At 36.6% G+C, this 19,083-nt stretch overlaps 1 protein-coding gene across 1 annotated transcript in view; it reads left to right on the forward strand.

Moving 5' to 3' along the window:
- The window catches only part of LOC149783011 (uncharacterized), a 211,537-nt gene that overhangs the window by 88,097 nt on the left and 104,357 nt on the right, over positions 1–19,083 (forward strand). The window contains exons 37-40 of the mRNA XM_089934583.1: positions 4,697–4,811; positions 6,519–6,757; positions 12,242–12,356; positions 13,299–13,534. Coding sequence (XP_089790709.1) covers positions 4,697–4,811; positions 6,519–6,757; positions 12,242–12,356; positions 13,299–13,534 — 705 coding nt within the window. The remainder of the gene's footprint in view (positions 1–4,696; positions 4,812–6,518; positions 6,758–12,241; positions 12,357–13,298; positions 13,535–19,083) is intronic.

Genomic DNA, 19,083 nt, shown 5'->3' on the forward strand with positions numbered 1-19,083 from the left:
AAGGTGATCAACAGGGCCATGCATCACTTCGTGGACAGTACTCTGACAACCTCTTGCAGTTTACATTTGGTGATATGAAACACCTTTCTCCATTTGTCATCACTTAAGCTTTGTTGATTTTCCACTTACTGCCTGTTGGTATGCCACTGTTGTTTGCCACTTGTATTGAAGGTGTGCAGAAACAGGCAGCAAAAGTACTGCCTTTCTAGTTTTTCCATACTGTAGTCTCCAAACTTCATCATTTTTGGCAGGCTTTGATTGACCTTTTTGCAGAAATAGATAATAGATTGTGACAAGGACCAATCAGACTTGCTTGCTAATTTTTACCTGACTTGGCCCTGCTCACTTACCCTCTTATCCAAGTGGACCCTTTCATGAATTTTGATCTGGTTCAACTCAGATAAATTCAAACTTATGACCATACATTTCTGAGGCTACTATCTTAGAAATCATGTTTTGATAGTCTGGGCATCAGCATGCAGGGTGAGTGCGTCGTTTTGATGCACAAGAACTATCTCCAGTTCATATCAGACTTTTCCATGGTCCTCATGACACAACTGGGCTCCATAACCCAAAGCAGGTTACCATTTGCAGGCAATCAGAAGTTTATCATTTGCTTGTTCTCAGTCAGAATGTTGAGAAAGATGAAAATGCAAGTTTGGTCTGTGCTCTTGTGTGACCTGATGATGCCACTTTCTTTCAGTAAACATGGCACAACCATTCAGGTTTAGTCATCTTGGCTTAAGTGGGTGATATGTTCAGCAACCTCTTCAAGCCTTGCGTTTGAACATGATTGTTTCAATCTTAGACATTGTTAATGCCATTGGCTTCAATGCACTGTCAACCTTCTCAAGCTTCTATATCTAAGAGATAGCTTTGCAGTGAAAGGAATTCAACCAGATGAGTCTGATGAGTGACTGTGTCTCAGATCACTACCAGACCAAGTTAATGATAGCACAACTTTCTTAACAGGCATGGGTTTAAAGTTTCTACTAGATTCACCCAGAATGTTTCTTGTTAAGAAAATGTCATATGATTCTCATTACTGGTTTTGCTGCCTTCTTGTTGGGTTTATCCTTCAAATAGGGACTCTAGTTTTATCATCTTCAAAGAGTAACCATTGCAGATGTTGGATGTTCATGTATTTCTTCCTCCTTCAGCCTGTTCTTCTGATATTGTTGGTACTGGGTAAGGAATTCAGCATGGAAACAATTGTTATGTAAAATACATGTCTCTGAGAATACTTACCTGATCACATTACTATAAAGTCTTCCCACACCTGCTCACAGATGTGAGTATTCTCCTTAATGTATCACTCAATTTAAACAGGTAAACATCTGGTATGTGGGTAGCCGTAGAGCAGTGGTAAGGGGAAGCTATTGTAGAGTTTCGTCCCTTTGTCTAGTCAGGAGGATAGAATTTGAGAGGTAGCAGACCATATATCCCATCAGTAATGTGATGGGTAAGTAATCTCAGTCAAACCTGAATTACCCACAAATTTAGTTGTACAGTTGGTAGTACTAGAAACAATATTAGAAGATGCTTTAAAAAGGAAATTCACCACCATAATACCTTAAATAATGTTTTATAGGTTAATATAAATTCTCTAATGACATATAAGGAAAAGAAAATTTACAAGAATATTATAAGAATTATATAGAGCAGTCTGTTTACGGTAGTAAAGAGGACCATGAATTTTTTTATACTATCTGATCCTATGCAAATTAGTATAACATTAATTCTCCATCAGTATGTTTAGTACCTTGATTGTATCTTTTATCCATTTTCTTTTAACTTTTTGAAATTATGCCACCATTTGAGTTTTAAATTATTCTTGAACATACTTATGTATAATTTTAATTTTTTTAAAATGTGTTGTTCAGTTCTTTGCCCCATACTTTAATAGTCCAAAAGCAAGCACATTCAAAGAGTTAACACATATGTATTACTCATTAACCTGTCATAAATGCAATGGACTGTAATGCTGGCCACAACCATTTTGCACCAGTTTACTCACAGAAAGCACATGGTTGCCATAAATAGATCACAAAAAAATGATCTTTTTGACTTTAAATTTAAACTATTTTAAAGCATACATGCCAGGGTATGCCCTTTAAATTCAGTTCAAGTAAGCTTGAAAATTTGTTAAATTTGTCCTGTACTTTTGTTTGCTGTGTTCAGTTTTATTGACAGTCAGTGTGCAGCAAACAGTTTGTAAAATAATTTGTGTAAGTTTGTTTTCTTCACAATTTTGACTTTGATCTTTCTTATAATAATTATAAAAATAAAAATAAAAATAATAATAATAATAATAATAATACTGTTCTGACAACACTACATAAGCCTGCTTTGTGAAATGATCAACTGTTAAGTTATGTAAGTTAGGTGCCAGGTAAGTGATATCAGGTCCACATATCATTTTGTTTTTTTAATAATTCACATTCTAAGTATATGTTCAGATGCTTTTGTCCTGTTTTATCTCAAGTTGCTCTTTTAAATCTGTCTTACTGGTAAAGAAATAAACTTAATAACAGATTTGTTCTCACTATAGTTACAATGTAACTGAGTGTTTTGAAATATGGAGAATGGATTTTTAAAACAGCTGTTTACTGCTATGATTTCACTGCAGTTTTTGTAGAGCATTTCACAAAAATGTGTGCTACTGTTCATTTTTTCGGCAGTCTTTTTTCTGAAGATATACTCTATGCCAGAGATGTATTCATTTATTAGACTCTTCCGCTCTGTCAATGAAGTATTTAAGAATACTATGCAGTAGAACCCCTTTTTAAAGGGAACTTTTTCTGCCCAAAATTCATTATCTCTTGAGATGGGTGTTCTCTCGTAACAGGTTATAACACTATATAATTAATAAATCTATGCATCAATATTCTAGTTCCTCAAGACAAGTCTTTCACAGTCTTTCAAGACTGATTTTACTTTACTGCACTCATTGTAAGCATCTGTGTGATTACGGGTAAGGCCATTATATTGCGAATCCCCATGAGTTTGATGTTGTGATGAACAGTGACACATAAAATAAAGCAAATGGGATTTGTTATTCCTCTGAGTAACAGACATTATAGTCTTGATAGAGATGAAGATATATACAAAAATTAGACCTTGTGTTTTTTAGTTCAGGCAAACTGCTGATGGAATAGAAAATGGAGGCATGTCAGCTCTTTTTAGGATCATTGATACTAGAAATAACCAAATGCATACTTTGTGAATTTCTTTACAATTGTTGATGTTAGACCAGCTGTCAGTGTGGTTATAGCAAGCTTCAAACAGGTGCTAAAATTACAGATTGGACATGGAGAATCTAGTTATTGATGTCTGTCATGGTAAATAGGTCTCTTGAACTTTCAGTGCCATAGCCTGGCAGTATTCTGATGGGCACACCATAAAGATGACAGGAAGGGAATGTGTCCCTTCTAGAACTTTAAACATAGTATATGGTCAACACAGGGTGGGGCATATTATTTTACAATATTGTCTGTACATTTGTCCATCCATATGTCTGTCGTTCTGTTACTAAATTTGCTTCCACACAATAACTCCAGTTGTCCACCATCTACAGTCACCAGACTTTGTGGCTGGCTTGCCATGGGATAAGGAAGAACCATATCAGTTTCCAGCTCAAAAGCTAAATGGTCACAGTCCTTGTGACTGAAAGAAAAACATGATTCCTGCATAGAAGCTCAAGCTACCAAACTTTGTCAAAGGTTTGATTTGGTTTGGTGCTTTACAGCATAGCATGACATATAGGGTATTTAGGACTGAGGCAATTTGAGTAAGGTGCCTTGCCCAAGAAGACACTACAGTAGCTGTCCCAGGGTGGTCCAATGATAGGATTTGAACCTGCACATTTCGGTCATGAGTTTGGCATGCTAACCACTGAGCCACCATGACTCTCGAAAGATCAAAGGTCAGTGTCACTGTGACTGAAAGAAGAAAAATAAGTTAAACACAGTAACTCAAGTTTTCCACCATCTACAGTTACCAAACTTTGTGGATGGCTTGCATTGAGTTAAAGAAAAACATATCAATTTTGGGCTTGGAGGTTAAAGGTCAAAATCACCATGACTGCAAGAAGAAAAATTGTATCTGCATATGGGGTAAGGATAAAGCTAGTTGATTGGGGGTCAAAAGGTCATGGGCCTAAGTCAAATGGTAGAAAGGAGAAGAAAGGTTTCTGTACACTAAGATTAGTTCCATACCACAGACCTTGGACAAACTTAGTGGATAGCTTGCACTTATGGTAAGGAAGAACCCTATCTAATTTTGGGTGAAAAGATCAAATGTCAGTGTCACTGTGGCTTAAAGGTAAAACATGGTTTTTGCACACAAATTTGAGTCACCAGCATTGAGAACTATTAAACATGGGGGGGGGTTATAATGTGCCATTCACAGTATTCTTGTTCAACACTAGGCATGTGCATCTGTGCCCAGCTGTGCCACAGAATTTATGTTACATAGCTGTCTCATGAAAAGCAAAAATCAATATTGGTATCTCAGTGAGAATATTTACTTATTATTTCAGTTGGACATGCCAATACAGTCACAGATCGAGAGTTTTTAACTATATAAATAAAAATAATTGGTAAATAAATAACTAAATCAATAGCATTGATACTAAATAAGTAAGGAATGAAAATATAATAAATAAAAAATGTTGAAATAAATATCATTTTTACAGAGGGCTGCATGTACCATGGTATTATGTACAGGCAAGGTCAGCAGTGGCAAGATGGTTGTTCCTATAACTGTGAGTGTATTGATGAAGACATAGGAAGATACAAGTGTCTGGAAAGGTGAGTATGTAACTGTAAAATATAAATAATGAGTATATGCCATATGTACCTGCTAATAAGTCCATTTCAGTGGCAAAACTACCTTGACCCTAATTTTGTGTCATACAATGCACCAACAGATCAGGGTCCATGTTGCTTGTTCTACTGGTTAATCCTAACAAACTATATAGACCCATATTTGCTGGTATGTTATGTGGTGGCAGATCTAGATCTTTGCAGTTTGAACTTGACTTATAAATGAGTATGTACAGTTTGCAATTGGACTTGACTTATAAATGAGTATGTACAGTTTGCAATTGGACTTGACTTATCAATGAGTATGAACAGTTTGCAATTGGACTTGACTTATCAATGAGTATGTACAGTTTTCCAAAATAAGTATCTATGGAAGTTAAGTACATGTGGACATTCCATATTTTGATATAAAAAATAAGTATCTATGGAAGTTAAGTGCATGTTGACATTCCATATTTTGATATAAAAAATAAGTATAAAAAAATAAGTATCTATGGAAGTTAAGTGCATGTGGACATTCCGTATTTTGATATAAAAAATAAGTATCTATGGAAGTTAAGTGCATGTGGACATTCCATATTTTGATATAAAAATAAGTATAAAAAATAAGTATCTATGGAAGTTAAGTGCATGTGTACATTCCATATTTTGATATAAAAAATAAGTATCTATGGAAGTTAAGTGCATGTGGACATTCCATATTTTGATATAAAAATAAGTATCTATGGAAGTTAAGTGCATGTGGACATTCCATATTTTGATATAAAAAATGGTATCTATGGAAGTTAAGTGAATGTGGACATTCCATATTTTGATATAAAAAATAAGTATCTATGGAAGTTAAGTACATGTGGACATTCCATATTTTGATATAAAAAATAAGTGGATTTATGTGTTTAAAAGTACAATGTAGTAGAAGAACCAGTTTATGCTTCTTTAACCCATTATATAGTGATGCCCTGTCAGACAAGCAAATATGTACAAATGGGAATTTGTTCAGTCAGTGGTGTATCTGCATGAGAGAATGCAGTGACATTCATCAATCTGAATTTATAGTACAGTTTTTCAAATAATTTTTCAAAGCTCTATACCATCTAAAAAAGAAAAAAAAATTCTTTAATGTCATATTTTTTTCAATGGAAATCATTTGAAAGTAAAATAAAAGTACATGCTTTACATTGTTTTTAATAACTTTCTTTCAATGCAATTTGTCTATCTGTAATATTCACTTTACTTACTAAGCGTAAGTATTGGAAATATGGGTAATTTTATATAATATTAGATGGTGAGAAAATAATAAAATTTTATCAAGAATGTAAAATGTTATTAGAATTTTTCAATTTACTTGAATGAGAATTGGAGAACAGATCCTTACTGGAAAGTCAACACCAGAGTATAGAAAAAGTTCGAACATTTTCTGTAATGTTAAAGTTGAAATTATTACCCATGATTCCTCTGTGTGAAGTTCTATGTCTAATTTACATGATACATAATTAACATAGGTTTTGACAATGCCTACTTTTTTTGTGTTTTTAGTTGCTGTAGTTTTGCTTGTATTATTTTGTAGATTATAATGTATTTTAGGCTAGTGATCTAGAATTAGTGAATAAAATTATTGCCATTGTAATTGTATTTAGAATTATGTGAGAACCAATTGATAACTTGTTCAGATATCTTAACATACAATTTCAGATGCCCACTGTACCTATCAATCCCAAGCTATTGTCGTCTGATAGTTGATCCTAAAGATTCCTGCTGCAAGTCCCCGGAATGTGTTATTCCTACACCTACACCTGCTCCAGTGCCGACTCCAAATTTATTACCCACAGCATCCCCATTACCAAACCATTCTACAGTTTCACCACCAGTTAACCCACCATTGGTACCAAACCCACAAAGCACACCAGCACCACCTACACCTGCACCAAGAGGTAACTTTTTTCTATGCTTGGCAAGGATAAAATAATACATTAGCAGTGGGTTTTTTTAAATACATTTTCTATCCATGTACTCTTGATTGGTGCCCAAGCTAATGAAAATCAGTATGATATTTATGTGTGCCAATGAAATTGATTGTAATAATGGTACTTTTGCAATGAAAGCAGTCAATTATGTAAGCCAGCTTGGGGTATGATGGATTAAATCAGTCTAAAATCAACTGGAATGATCTATCATCTTTATTATCTGAGTTCTTTTTTTGCACCCTTTCTTTTTGTGCCAAAGACAAAAACAAGTGGTCATTGGCATAAAATGGTACTTAAATATAAATGTAAGAACCTTGAACTTTGATAACTCAAAAAAAAAATTCACCCTCAAGTACAGTTCAGATTTGCTAAAATGTGTTTTTTATTCCTTTTGCTGAAATTGAAGGGTTTTGTACCTTGCTCAGCACAGTGGTGCTTTTGATAATAGTCTTTGTCCTTAGCACTGGTATCAGTGTTAAAATCACCTATCCGTTTATGGTTCCCAGTTTTATTGTGTCTGTCAAATTGTTTCTTGAAGCATGTTAATACATCATAAGCTATGGGTAAATGTGTACACAAGAAGATCCATTGGGACTCTCACAACCTGCCTCTCATTTACTAAATGTACATGCACAGAATGATGTCCTGTTTGTTGCCTGTAGACTGATGAAGTGTGGGACTTTACTAAAAGTAGCCACACTTACTGCAGGATGAAGAAAGGTCCCACTTCCTAGTCCAGTTTTGAGGAAGTGTCCACCCCCATTGGGCCAGTAGCCAGGAATATTTTCCCTTTTTTGGAGATTGACAAAAGGCTTAGGATCCCAGATGTTCTGATGTCATCAGTGCCTGTTAGGGGTAGGTCCTTGGTCCCTCTCGATGCAGGAAAAATGTGGGTGCCTGAGAATGAGTTGTGACTTACTTGCAGGGATCAGCCAGCAAGACAAGTAAAGTGTTGCTGATTGATAAGAGCCAGTCATGCCTTCCTGAAGACATGGAAGAGCAGTGCTGTTGATTCTATAGAACTGATGAGAACTTTGATTTGCCAAAGTTTTGTCTCTCAGATCCATTTCACTTGTCAGCTCTTTGACTGGTCACCAGGCATTTGTCACTCTGCACCAGGCAACAAGGAAAGCACTTTGATGAATTGGATGCAATGTTTTGATTAATAGACTGGGGACAAGGATCAGGCTAATATGCCTCCATCCTGCTTCTCTAGGTTACTGCTCAAGCCCTATGGGATAGTGAGGTGGGTTCCGTTTGCCCGTCTTGAAAGGGGATTGAAGGGGCATTCCCCTTTCCTATGTTTCCCTTTAATTTGGAGACCCCTACTACCTGATAGTGAGTTTCCCTTGCTTGCCCCCCCCCACCACCAATAACATCACGGAGATCTCTGCCTTGGTTTCAAGATAGGTCAGATATGGTTGGCCATGGACCTGCCCAGTCCTCTCTGGCCTTTTCCAGTATAATATAGGCAGGCCACCACTCTCATCCAAGATTGTCAAGATGAGATCATCATTTCCATTTGCCAGGGAGGAAAGATGGTAGGACTGGTAGTACAGTCCCATGTGAAGTGAACAGTTATGGGGCAATTAACGACTACTGGATGTACTGTTGGAAAGTTCTTTGTTTCAATCGTACTTTCTTTTGAAGAAAAGTGAAATCATTCAGTGCTGTTTCATAATTTAAGGATGGACATATGAATGATTAAATGTTTACAGCCATGTTTGTGCTTTTGTACTGACAAGCTTAAAAGAGCAACAAAAAAACCCAAACAAACTGTAAATAATGAGCTTCAGAAAGAGAATATGGATTTTCAGTTTCATATTTTAGCACTAGTTTAAAATGAGATACATTATATCAGTTTTATTCTGTTTTCATATTTAGTTTTTTATGCGCTATTGAAAGGCCTCAACTTTGGCCCAATTGACTTCCCCTTTCTTGCACCTTTTAGGGAGGACACAGCCCAAATGTACTAAATTCTGGGTGCAAACCTGTTTTCCTAAGAGACTTGGTCAGCTGTCATGGAGAGTGAATGGGTGCTTTCTACTTTAAAGGACAGTTCATTTTCAGGGACCTCCTTCCTTGTCATGCACCCAATTTCCTGGTTTATCTAAGGGAAGAGGTTCACACCCTTCTACAGAAAGATGCAGTCAATTTCAGATCTTTAAAGTGTTGAGAAAAGGAGGAAAGTTTTGACTTTCATTGATCTGTCTGTCTTAAATACATTCCTTTGGGAAATAAACCTTTTATAATGAAGACTACTGCCTTGGTCAGGAATGCCATAATGCACTACAACTGGATGGTCTCCTTAGATCTATAGGGTGAATACATTTCCACCCCCATCTTCCCGCCTTACAGGAAATATCTCCAGTTTTGTCTCAGCTAGACAGTATTCCAGTTTTTGGCTCTTCCATTCAGCTTTACCTTTGCTACAAGAGCCTTTACTACAGTGAAAGGGGCAAAAGCAGTTCACTTGAGGTCTTTAGGGATTCCTTTCAAGCAGTATTTTGAGAGACTGTGGTCTCAGGAAGTAATGACCATTCACATCAACAGTACAGAACCACAGGCAGTGTTCCAAGTAAAACGGGTGTGTCAACCTTAAGGCACTGTTATGTATGATTGCCTTGAACAATATGTTGATGGTAGCATAACTCGGGCATCAAGAGGTACATAGGTCTCTTCTCTTTGTGTTCAAGTCTGGAACATTCTCAGATGGACAGTCTGTAGGGAGATCACTTTTGTAGTCCCTATATTCTGGGCAAAAGGAATATCCTGACAAACAGACAAATGGGGCCATATGTTTCTTAAAAAATGGTCTGTGCACCAGTTAGTTGCAGTCACTTTTTCAGCTGTTGGTGAGACCATTAGTGGAGTTCTTCACTACAAGATTGAAAAACAAGCCAGAAGGGTCATTCTTGATGGACTGTGATCTCGGGAAGTAATGACCACTCACATCAACAGCACAGAACTGCAGGCAGTGTTCCAAGTACAACAGGGGTTTGTCAATGTTAAGGCGCTGTTATGTTATGATTGACTTGGACAGTATGTTGATGGTAGCATACCTCAGGCATCAGTGAGGTACATAGGTCTCTTTTCTTTGTGTTTAAGTCTGGAACATTCTCCAATGGAGGGAGATCACTCTCGCAGTCCCCATATTCTGGGCAAAAGGAATATCCTGGCAAACAGACTGGCAGATGGGGCCATGTGTTTCTTAAAAAATGGTGGTTGCAGTTACTTTTTCAGCTCTTGGTGACACCATTAGTGGAGTTCTTCACTACAAGATTGAAAAACAAGCTTCTTCTTGATGTATCCAGTATGGATCAGAAAGCCTGGGCATTGGATCCCTTTAGTCTGAAGAGGGATCATCAGCACACTTACACCTCCCCACCCTTCAAAATAATTCTGCAGGTTCTCCACCAAGTATTGATCTATACATCCTGACTTGTCCTGATAGTCCCGCCCCCATGGTCTCAATGGTCATGGTTCAGTGATCTCCTATCTGTTTATAGATGAGCCGAGGATATTAACCCAAGGAGAAACCTACTGTTGGTTGATGAGCCAAGGAGATTACTCCAAGGAGGGATGTACTGTTACTGCACAAGGGTTCCCCTTACATACCAATCCTTAGATTATCTACCTTCAAGCTTGGTTCATCTCAAATGATTGATCCACTAAGACCAGTTTTTTATTAAGGTTGCCAGTTGCAAAATTTTGAATCTTCTTTAATTGGTTTAGGAGGAAATGTGTTGATTTTATCCGTCTCTCTTTAGTAAATTTGTAGACATTCTTCTCTTCCTTTTTGAGGAAAGAGAATGTTCTGTATCCGTCATTGGTCCAGATCCTCGTCTTTCTTGTCTCATCAGATATTTTGAGTCTCAGATATCTAGCTCATTAATGCCTTCATGTGTTCTTTGGGTGTTTTATTCAGTTGCCTCTTTCTATTTAAATTCCCAGTCTCAGACGTAACTGCACTGGGGATAATCAAAATAGGCTCAATTGACCAGTTAGGGCATTTCATTATTTGGGGCTTTCTCAAAAAATAATTGTCTCTTTTTCTGTCTCAAATTTCTTCTGATTGATTGACAACCAATCTTTCCAGGTGGATTGTCCTCACTATCAAATGAGCATATCAGCCCTTCATCAACAGGGATTGTTCTTTTGTGAAGATTAAAGACCATAAGTTAGATCTATAGCGGCTAACCTGAATTACTCATCTTTGGAATATGCCATTTGAACTGCCTTCAGGCAATCTCACTGTACCTTTTCATCCTTTTACTGTCAATCCTTGGCAGACAAAAACAGAAGCATGTACTCATTAGTTCCAATTGTGACAGCACAACATGTAGCCAAGCCATCTACCAGCTTTCAGTAAGAAACACTCCAACACTAACGGTGTGTACTTTTTTGTTCTGAATACTTGTTTGTTTGTTTTTTGAGGCCATCAGACTGTCTCCAAACTGTTTAATTCAGCAATGCAGGTAAAGCATTACTGCTATTCAAAAGTAGTTTTTTTGGGAGTGTACAACTAATTTGAATTATGTAATACTTGTATGCTACTATTGCAGTGATTCACTCCTCCCTTCCCACTCTGATGTCCTTTAGTCTCTATCCAAACCACAGAGGAAGATATTTTTTATCTTGGTTATGACTAAGGAATCAGACTAGGATCCTATTTTTTTCTGTTCTGGGCCTTGAATTAATAAAAGGAAAGCAATGCAGTAGTACTTGTCATTGATCATTAGGAAGCAAAAATTATTCATTCTATGACACTCTAGCTCACCCATGTGACCTGGAATTCTAGATCACACTTATTAAGGTTGTTCAATTTTTTTTTTTGATTGCTTGTATTTCTTAAATCATATTGAAGCTAAGACGAATCATTTTGTGAAAAGAAAGAGCTCTTTCCCTTTTAACCATGGGATCAAGCTCACAGTCATAAAACAGTGTTAAAGTTTTGTTTAATTTATTTTCATTTACATTTATTTCCTAAGCCCCTTGTTGGATTTTCTTTTCATTGCACTTTGGATGAATTGTTATGAAGGTTAGACATTGTATTTTGTTACACATACTCGTACCCCTTTGAGCTTGGGGTTATGGTCACAGTTGTAAAAATTACTGTTAATGTTTTGGTTAAAGGTTTTGTTTGTGCTTGTATTTTCTAACCCTTGTGATTTTGTTGCATTATATTGTGCACCAAAATGAGACTGTGAGCTACTCTTCTGGGTTTATAAACATTGTTTAATAATACTTTGTGCCACAGAAAACAACTAGTTGATTGTGTCTTGTGAGCCCATCTAACTAAATGTTTTAGTTTTCTGGATTTGTGAGGTTATTGTTTACAGTTAAATATGATATATAAACTGAAATTGTATTGTTACCATACTTATTATATGCTTGTTTACTGAATTGTGTGGTATGGAAATTGAAAACTTAACTTTATTATTTTCCTAGATGTGTGTGTGTTCAAGGGACAAACCTATGTTCAAGGCCAGACGTGGTTTGATGGCTGTGACAGTAAGTGTGTATGTGAGGATGGTAAAACAGGCTTCTACAGATGCAATGACCGGTAAGTAATTGTTTAATAACTTGACCTGTCCAAATTTTGTCTCACATTAATTGTTTAATAACTTGACCTGTCCAATCTCACGTGTGAATGGTGAGATATCACAGTCACATTTTTTGACAGCAGAAACAGCAACTGAATGATGACAGTAGCAGAGGCAATGACTGTAATGACAGTATCAGAAATAGTGACTGTAGTGAGAGAGTCAGACAAAGTGACTGTGATAGCAGTATAAGAAACAGTGACTCTAATGACAGTAGCAGAAACAGTGACCATGATGACAGTGTCAGAAACAGTGACTATAATGACAGTAGCAGAAACAATGACTAATGACAGTAAGCAGAAACAATGACTGCAGTGACAGTTGCAGAAAAGTGACTGCAATGACAGTAGCAGAAACTGACTGTAATAACAGTAGCAGAAATAGCAACTGTGATGACAGTTGCAGAAACAGAGATTATAATGACAGTAGCAGAACAGTGACCATGATAACTGTGTCAGAAACAGTAGCTATGATGACAGTAGCAGAAACTGTGACTATGATGACAGTAGCAGAAACTGACTGCAATGACAGTAGCAGAAAGAGCAACTCTGATAACAGTTGCAGAAACAGCAACTGCAATTTCTGTAGAAGAAACAATGTTAAAGTGCTGTATTTTAGGTTTTAGAAGGTTACACATCTTCTGTATCATTTGCTGGATTCAGTGAAAAAAATGGTAAAATATTACTAGATGTCTAAGTCTTGTATTGAGTTATGTTTGGATTTCACAGCTAGACTGCTTGAATATGAAGCTATATGTGACAATAGCCCCGCATTTCCATGTGAGACACTGCATTCTGCGGAAGACATTTTTCATTTATCTTTCCAGTAAAAATATTAATTTAAAAAACAATTTGAATTTCTTGAATGTCCAGGACAATAAAATGTGTAAATTGTGTTTTCAGATGTGCTAAATACAGAACTGTCCCAGATAACTGTTACATGGTGGCAGATCCTAATGACCCAATGTGCTGTCAGGTGCCACAGTGCATCCCTATACCAGGACAAAATGGTGTCCCAACACCATTACCTTCTAGTGCACCCATTGTCATCACTGGAGTACCTGGTGGCTCAATCATAGGAACAGGAATGGCACCCACACCAACACCAGGACCGGATGGTTCCACTCCAGTACCCAGGGGTTTGTACAGTTACCAATAATAATAATAATAATAACAACAATAATAATCATGATAATAATAATAACAGTTGTTGTTGTTATCTTTGTTATAAAATAGTATTAATCATCAGTATCTATCCAGGGTGACATAATTAGTTTGAAACTAGTTTTCATAATAGTACTGCATCAAACAAATTTGCAAAGTACTAAATAAATTTTGTAGTATTGTAATATATTGTTAGAGCACTAATTATAAGTGTAATATGTTTTGCAGTACTATATTTTCTGAATGTTTTTGGATGGCAGAAAATATATAAAAAGTTCTGTCCAAAAAACATGCAGAAATATTTAACTCATCGAAAACCCCCAAAAATGTTCTCTGACTATCAATTAAGTCACACAGCAAAATAATCTCACTTTACATGTGCAATAATAAATCAAAATTTAAATTGCTTGTCTACACTTGCGTAAAAACTGACAATACAGACACATCTAGCTTATTTCAGTCCATAAGAAAATGCAAGCACATAGAAAAATGCATCTTCACACATGAAACAAAAGAATCTGCTGTGTCTTATCTCTTACTGAAAATCTGCACAAAGGTAGCTCAGAGTTTGTCTTTAAATAACAACCAAATAACAGTAGATATAATAGGACAGATTGTAATTCTCAAGGTAGTTAAAGTATTAGTATGTTTCAAAAATGGGTAGGAAAAATCAACACTTGCCCTAAATATCACAAACAGTACAAAGGAATGATTAATAGTGTGCAGTCCAAAAATAATACAGTACTTTAAATTCATAACAGTATAGAAACACATGAAATAAGGACCAGTTTTATGCAAATTTAAAAAAAATAAAAATGTGTTATCCACTGAAACTAATAACCAAATATGTGATTGGTACAAGACATGGTGAAGGTTTTTGTGTTTTCCACAAGGGAAGTTTTAAAATTTTCTGGATGAAGACTGACTTTAATGGTTTTTAATTCTAATGTTTTTACATTTAAGATTTTTTTCTAATGAAGAGTAATATAGTTTTGAGCAAGCATTTTTTTATATCAGCATGAGCAATCTAATGATTAGTGAAACTTTGTTCTATCAATTTTTGACAATTTGAATCATGCATGTAACTTTATGTGGTTACTTCTGATGATGAGCAAGTCAATTCTCCACTTTCTGAAAGTACTATTAGTCTGTCTTTCTTGTCATGATTATAGAAATTCAATTGTTTGTCTGAAAACATTAGTGCATATTGGAAAACAATGTCCAAAAATGACAAGGCCTGAAACTATTATTGTGGTCAAAATTTGTTGATGTGTGTGTGCAGACAATCTCTGAAGACATACAGAAATTATGGTATTACATAATATATACACTAAATTGTAGAAGGAAAAAAATGCTGTGAAAGATGTCATATATCAGATAGTAGCACATAAAATCAAGACAATTTTGCTAAAATGCTTGTGAGTTGGAGTTACTCCATAAAACTAGAAATGTATATAAGCAGTGTTAAAATATTTCATTGATAGGTTTTTACTTTTTATTTGGACCAGGAATGGTTTAATAAGTCTGGAAACATTAAGATATACAGTAGCTAAAGCAAGTCATTATTATAAACACATTAATCATTGTAACACTGTTCACAGGTGTCTCACATACATCATAACACTCGTTACACGTGTCTCACTTCATCATAACACTATTCACATGTATCTCACATACATCATCATAAAGCCAATCATTAGTGTTTCACCTTCAAATACATTCTCTGATCACATTAATGTTATAAATATAAACGAGTATGCAATCAAGCCCTGCAAAAGATGAAAATATGTCTTTTGTCTTTATCATCTAGACAGAGGGCAATACCCTTGCCCACTATCTCTCCTTAACTCTGCCAGATGTTGCTAGTTTTTTAAGCTTTTGTTGTTGATAGTCAACATTGTGCAGAGACCTCCCAAAATCCACTTCAGTATACTCCTGAATTTGAACCATCCATCACCAGATTCGAATAATTTGTGCATAATAACTTATCTCTCATAGGTTGTGTAAAAATGTTCTCATTTTCACCAATTTTCAAGTGAATTTTTCACATTTGCAAGCTTCATTACTTCAGACCATTTGCTTTGAAGGAGTATGCATGTTGTGTTTCATGTAAGTTGTCCTCTCTATATGTTCTTGCTCATTCTTTTGGTAATGAGTATTGTTTTGGCAAGATATTAGCATGTTTTTATGCTCAGTTATTTATAAATTTTGCTCTTGTTATTATTTCAGAAATTAAAAAAAAACAATGACTAAATGTCCCAGATGCAAGAAAATTAAAACTCATGAGGACAACAGCGACTAAAGCCTTGCTTCCACAAAGAGCATCTCTTCAGGGACATGTTATGTTTGTGTGACTTGGTCTGAATATGTTTGGTCTACTATTTATGCACAATAAGACTAAAACAGATGTCACTGAACAGTCCTATGTTTTGAGTAATCATGCTAGAATTGAATTAGTTGTGATGTTGGTACCCCCCATTCCCACTAAAATTGAGACAAAATTCCATTGGCGGCAATAACCTCAGTGGAAGTGGAGGATCCTGACTTCAAATTTTCCAACCCAACCGTTGCCTAGATCATTGCTGGAGCTACAGTTACATCACCTAGTGCAGCAGTGATACAGTTGTCATTTTTGTGCAGCACATTGGACACAAGTCCCTATGCCCCCAGCCTTCCTTCCTGAGCATGACCTTAAAGCCTGTAAGTCAGAGCACACAAGGTTTAGTACATTTCTTAATGATTGATCAGTTTAGAAAATTACACCATACAGTACCATCCTGGCTGAAGTCATCCAGTTGTCCATCGAGCCATACATTATCCCTTTTGACTTTAAATTGGTAGAGTCTGTAAATTGTGCCAGGGCAATAGGCCCTATTCAATATCGAAACATATAGGAATCTAAGTGATGGGTCTGTCTGTCTTTCCATTCATTCAGTACCACCTGTGCCAGAACACTAAAGGGATCTTATGGCATGACTAGTATCGGAACCATACGGTGATCTCAGTGAGAGATCTGTTCATTTTTCCACTCCAGTGACATAACCAGTACTAGACCTATACCAGGATCTTAATGATAGATCAGTACCTATCACTAGTTTTTTTGGCAGGGCCAGTTCAAACTGAGCTGTCCATAAAAATATTTACATGGTCCACACCAGTACAATACATGTAGGGCTCAAAGGTGAAGGCCTCTGTGAACTTAGAAGAGGTGAAGGATTGTCTTTACTTTCTTCAACCACAGTTTGTAAAAAATCAGAAATCACTGACTGCATGTCCAGCAAAATTAGCAGTCTGGCCAGTTGTAATGCATTCTTTTCAGAAAGCAAGTTACCAGGCGCCTTTTGGTACACATCATACTTCACTAGTTTTTATTCAGAGCTTTCAGCCCTTGATAAGAATTTTGTGGCCATCATTATAACTCCACCTATTTTCTATTTTCTATAAAATGGATAAAATAGTTTTCCACTCAACATCAAAGTTTGGAACATTGTTGGCACTTTTTTATATTAGATCTTTTGTTGTTAGTGATTTTCTGGCATGATGAGAAATCAAGTTATTGCGAAGCATGGAAGTCCACAGCCTGAATTGTGAGAGTCATTAACAGAACAGCACACACCATTCCATGGTGAATGCCTGACTGCTTCTGTTAATCTTAACCTAGTGCGTTGAGATGCTTGTTTGCATAAAGCAGCTCTCAAATCACACCATGCCCTGATAATAGGGGTGATATATTTTGGGTTGCCCTGCACTTTGGGGGCAAGTTAGAGGAAATGAGTAGACAGGCAGCCCATTCAGTTTATGAGACACCCTAAACCTCCAAATTCCTTCCACTGTCTTGCCACCCCAACCACCTGTAGACAGTGAACTGGTACTTCATTTCTCATTGGATTAGTCTATTTCCATCCAAAAAACAATTAGACAATACAAGTTGTTTCAGAGGGGCTTGGGGTGAGGATGCACTTTCAATCAGTTGGGAGAGTCTGTGGGCCTTTGCCTATCTGCCCACAGATCTGGCAACAAACATAATTAAAAAATTGAGGGGTCTGAGTTGCAAAGTCATCCTGATCACCCCTTTCAGCTGTGACAAGTCCTGGGTCAGTGATCAACTTAGTCTGGTGATATTTTATTCACAGGAAAACTGAATCTTTTGAAACAGCTGTTGTCACGGGTATTCAGTTCCTGTCTAGACAGACCACTCCTTCATGCTTGTCTCTTGTCAGGAGTGTTCTGCAAAGGAAAGAATTCAAGCTTTCAGTCCTAGAGAGAATTTCATAGCCATGAAGGCCATCCACTTTAAAGACTTAAGAGGGAATGTTGTATATACTTAGGGAAAGGGAAAAACATAATAACATAGCCCCACAAGTAGCTGATTTTTTCTCTGGATTTCTGAGGAGAAAAAGTTGGTCCCAGTTACCATCAAAGGCTACTATTCGATGATATTTGACACATTCTTGTTTTAAGTCAGATGAGATAGTGGTCCTGATAAAGATCTGTCAGATCTTCTTGCCAATTTCAGCCTGAACAGACAAAAGTCTATTACATTGAATCCAAACTGGAATCACTCATGGATCATGACATGAATCAGTTTGGATAAATTTGAACCTTTAGCTAGGGGCCAAATGAAACTACTATCTTACAAAACTTGTTTCTGATTACTAAAGCTTTGGCATGCAGGATGAGTTAGTTACATGAGCTCTCAGTGGAACTGAAATATCTTTCAATTCAGATTAGATGGTTCCATGGTCCTGATGATGCAACCAGGTGATTATGTCACCAAGAAGAGGTCAGTCAGAGAGTCATCATACGCTCTGTGTCTTCGACATATATGTCATAAAAAGCATCCTTGCAAGATCCTGTTCACACTCTCAAATATACCCAAAGCATGCAGAGATACCTCAGGGAACAAGGAGAACTCAGTCAAGATTATCCTTCAAGACGTATCATCATGGTTGAAATGGGTCAAACACTCAGTTTCAAGAGATCATATCCACTTCATGAAATTTTCAGCTCATGAAATATGAGTAATATCTGCGAGACTTACTTTTGAACACAATGTTGTGATAAGCAACATAATAAAAGCTGTTGGCTGGCACACACAGTAAACCTTGAGTTTCTTTCTGTGGGATCCAGCTTCCTAGAGACTTGAATTGAATTCTAGTGAGTCAAGTGGCTCTGTCCCATTTTTCCATTGGACCTTGCTAACATCTGCACAGCCTTCATTGTGGGCATTTTTGGCACTTTGATTTGTTCTGTTCACAAATGTTTTTGATAAGATAAGTTACTCTTTTCCTAAACTGATTATAATGTGTCACAGGCTATGTGACTGTTGGCTGTACTGTGTCCAGCCTTCTCCACTGAAGGATGCCTGGGGTAGAGGTAGGATGCTAAGCATTCCCTCCTCCGATTACCTATTCTCCTTCTCATTAATGTGAATGTGAGGAACATGTTTGAAGGAGAAAGCAAAGTGCTTAAGTCAATTTATGTTTCTCCAAAAATAGTTACATGACCATGATGCCACCGATCT

Source organism: Sinohyriopsis cumingii, chromosome 15 (assembly GCF_028554795.1).
Source record: "Sinohyriopsis cumingii isolate HCF-2022 chromosome 15, ASM2855479v2, whole genome shotgun sequence".
NCBI lineage: Eukaryota > Metazoa > Mollusca > Bivalvia > Unionida > Unionidae > Sinohyriopsis > Sinohyriopsis cumingii.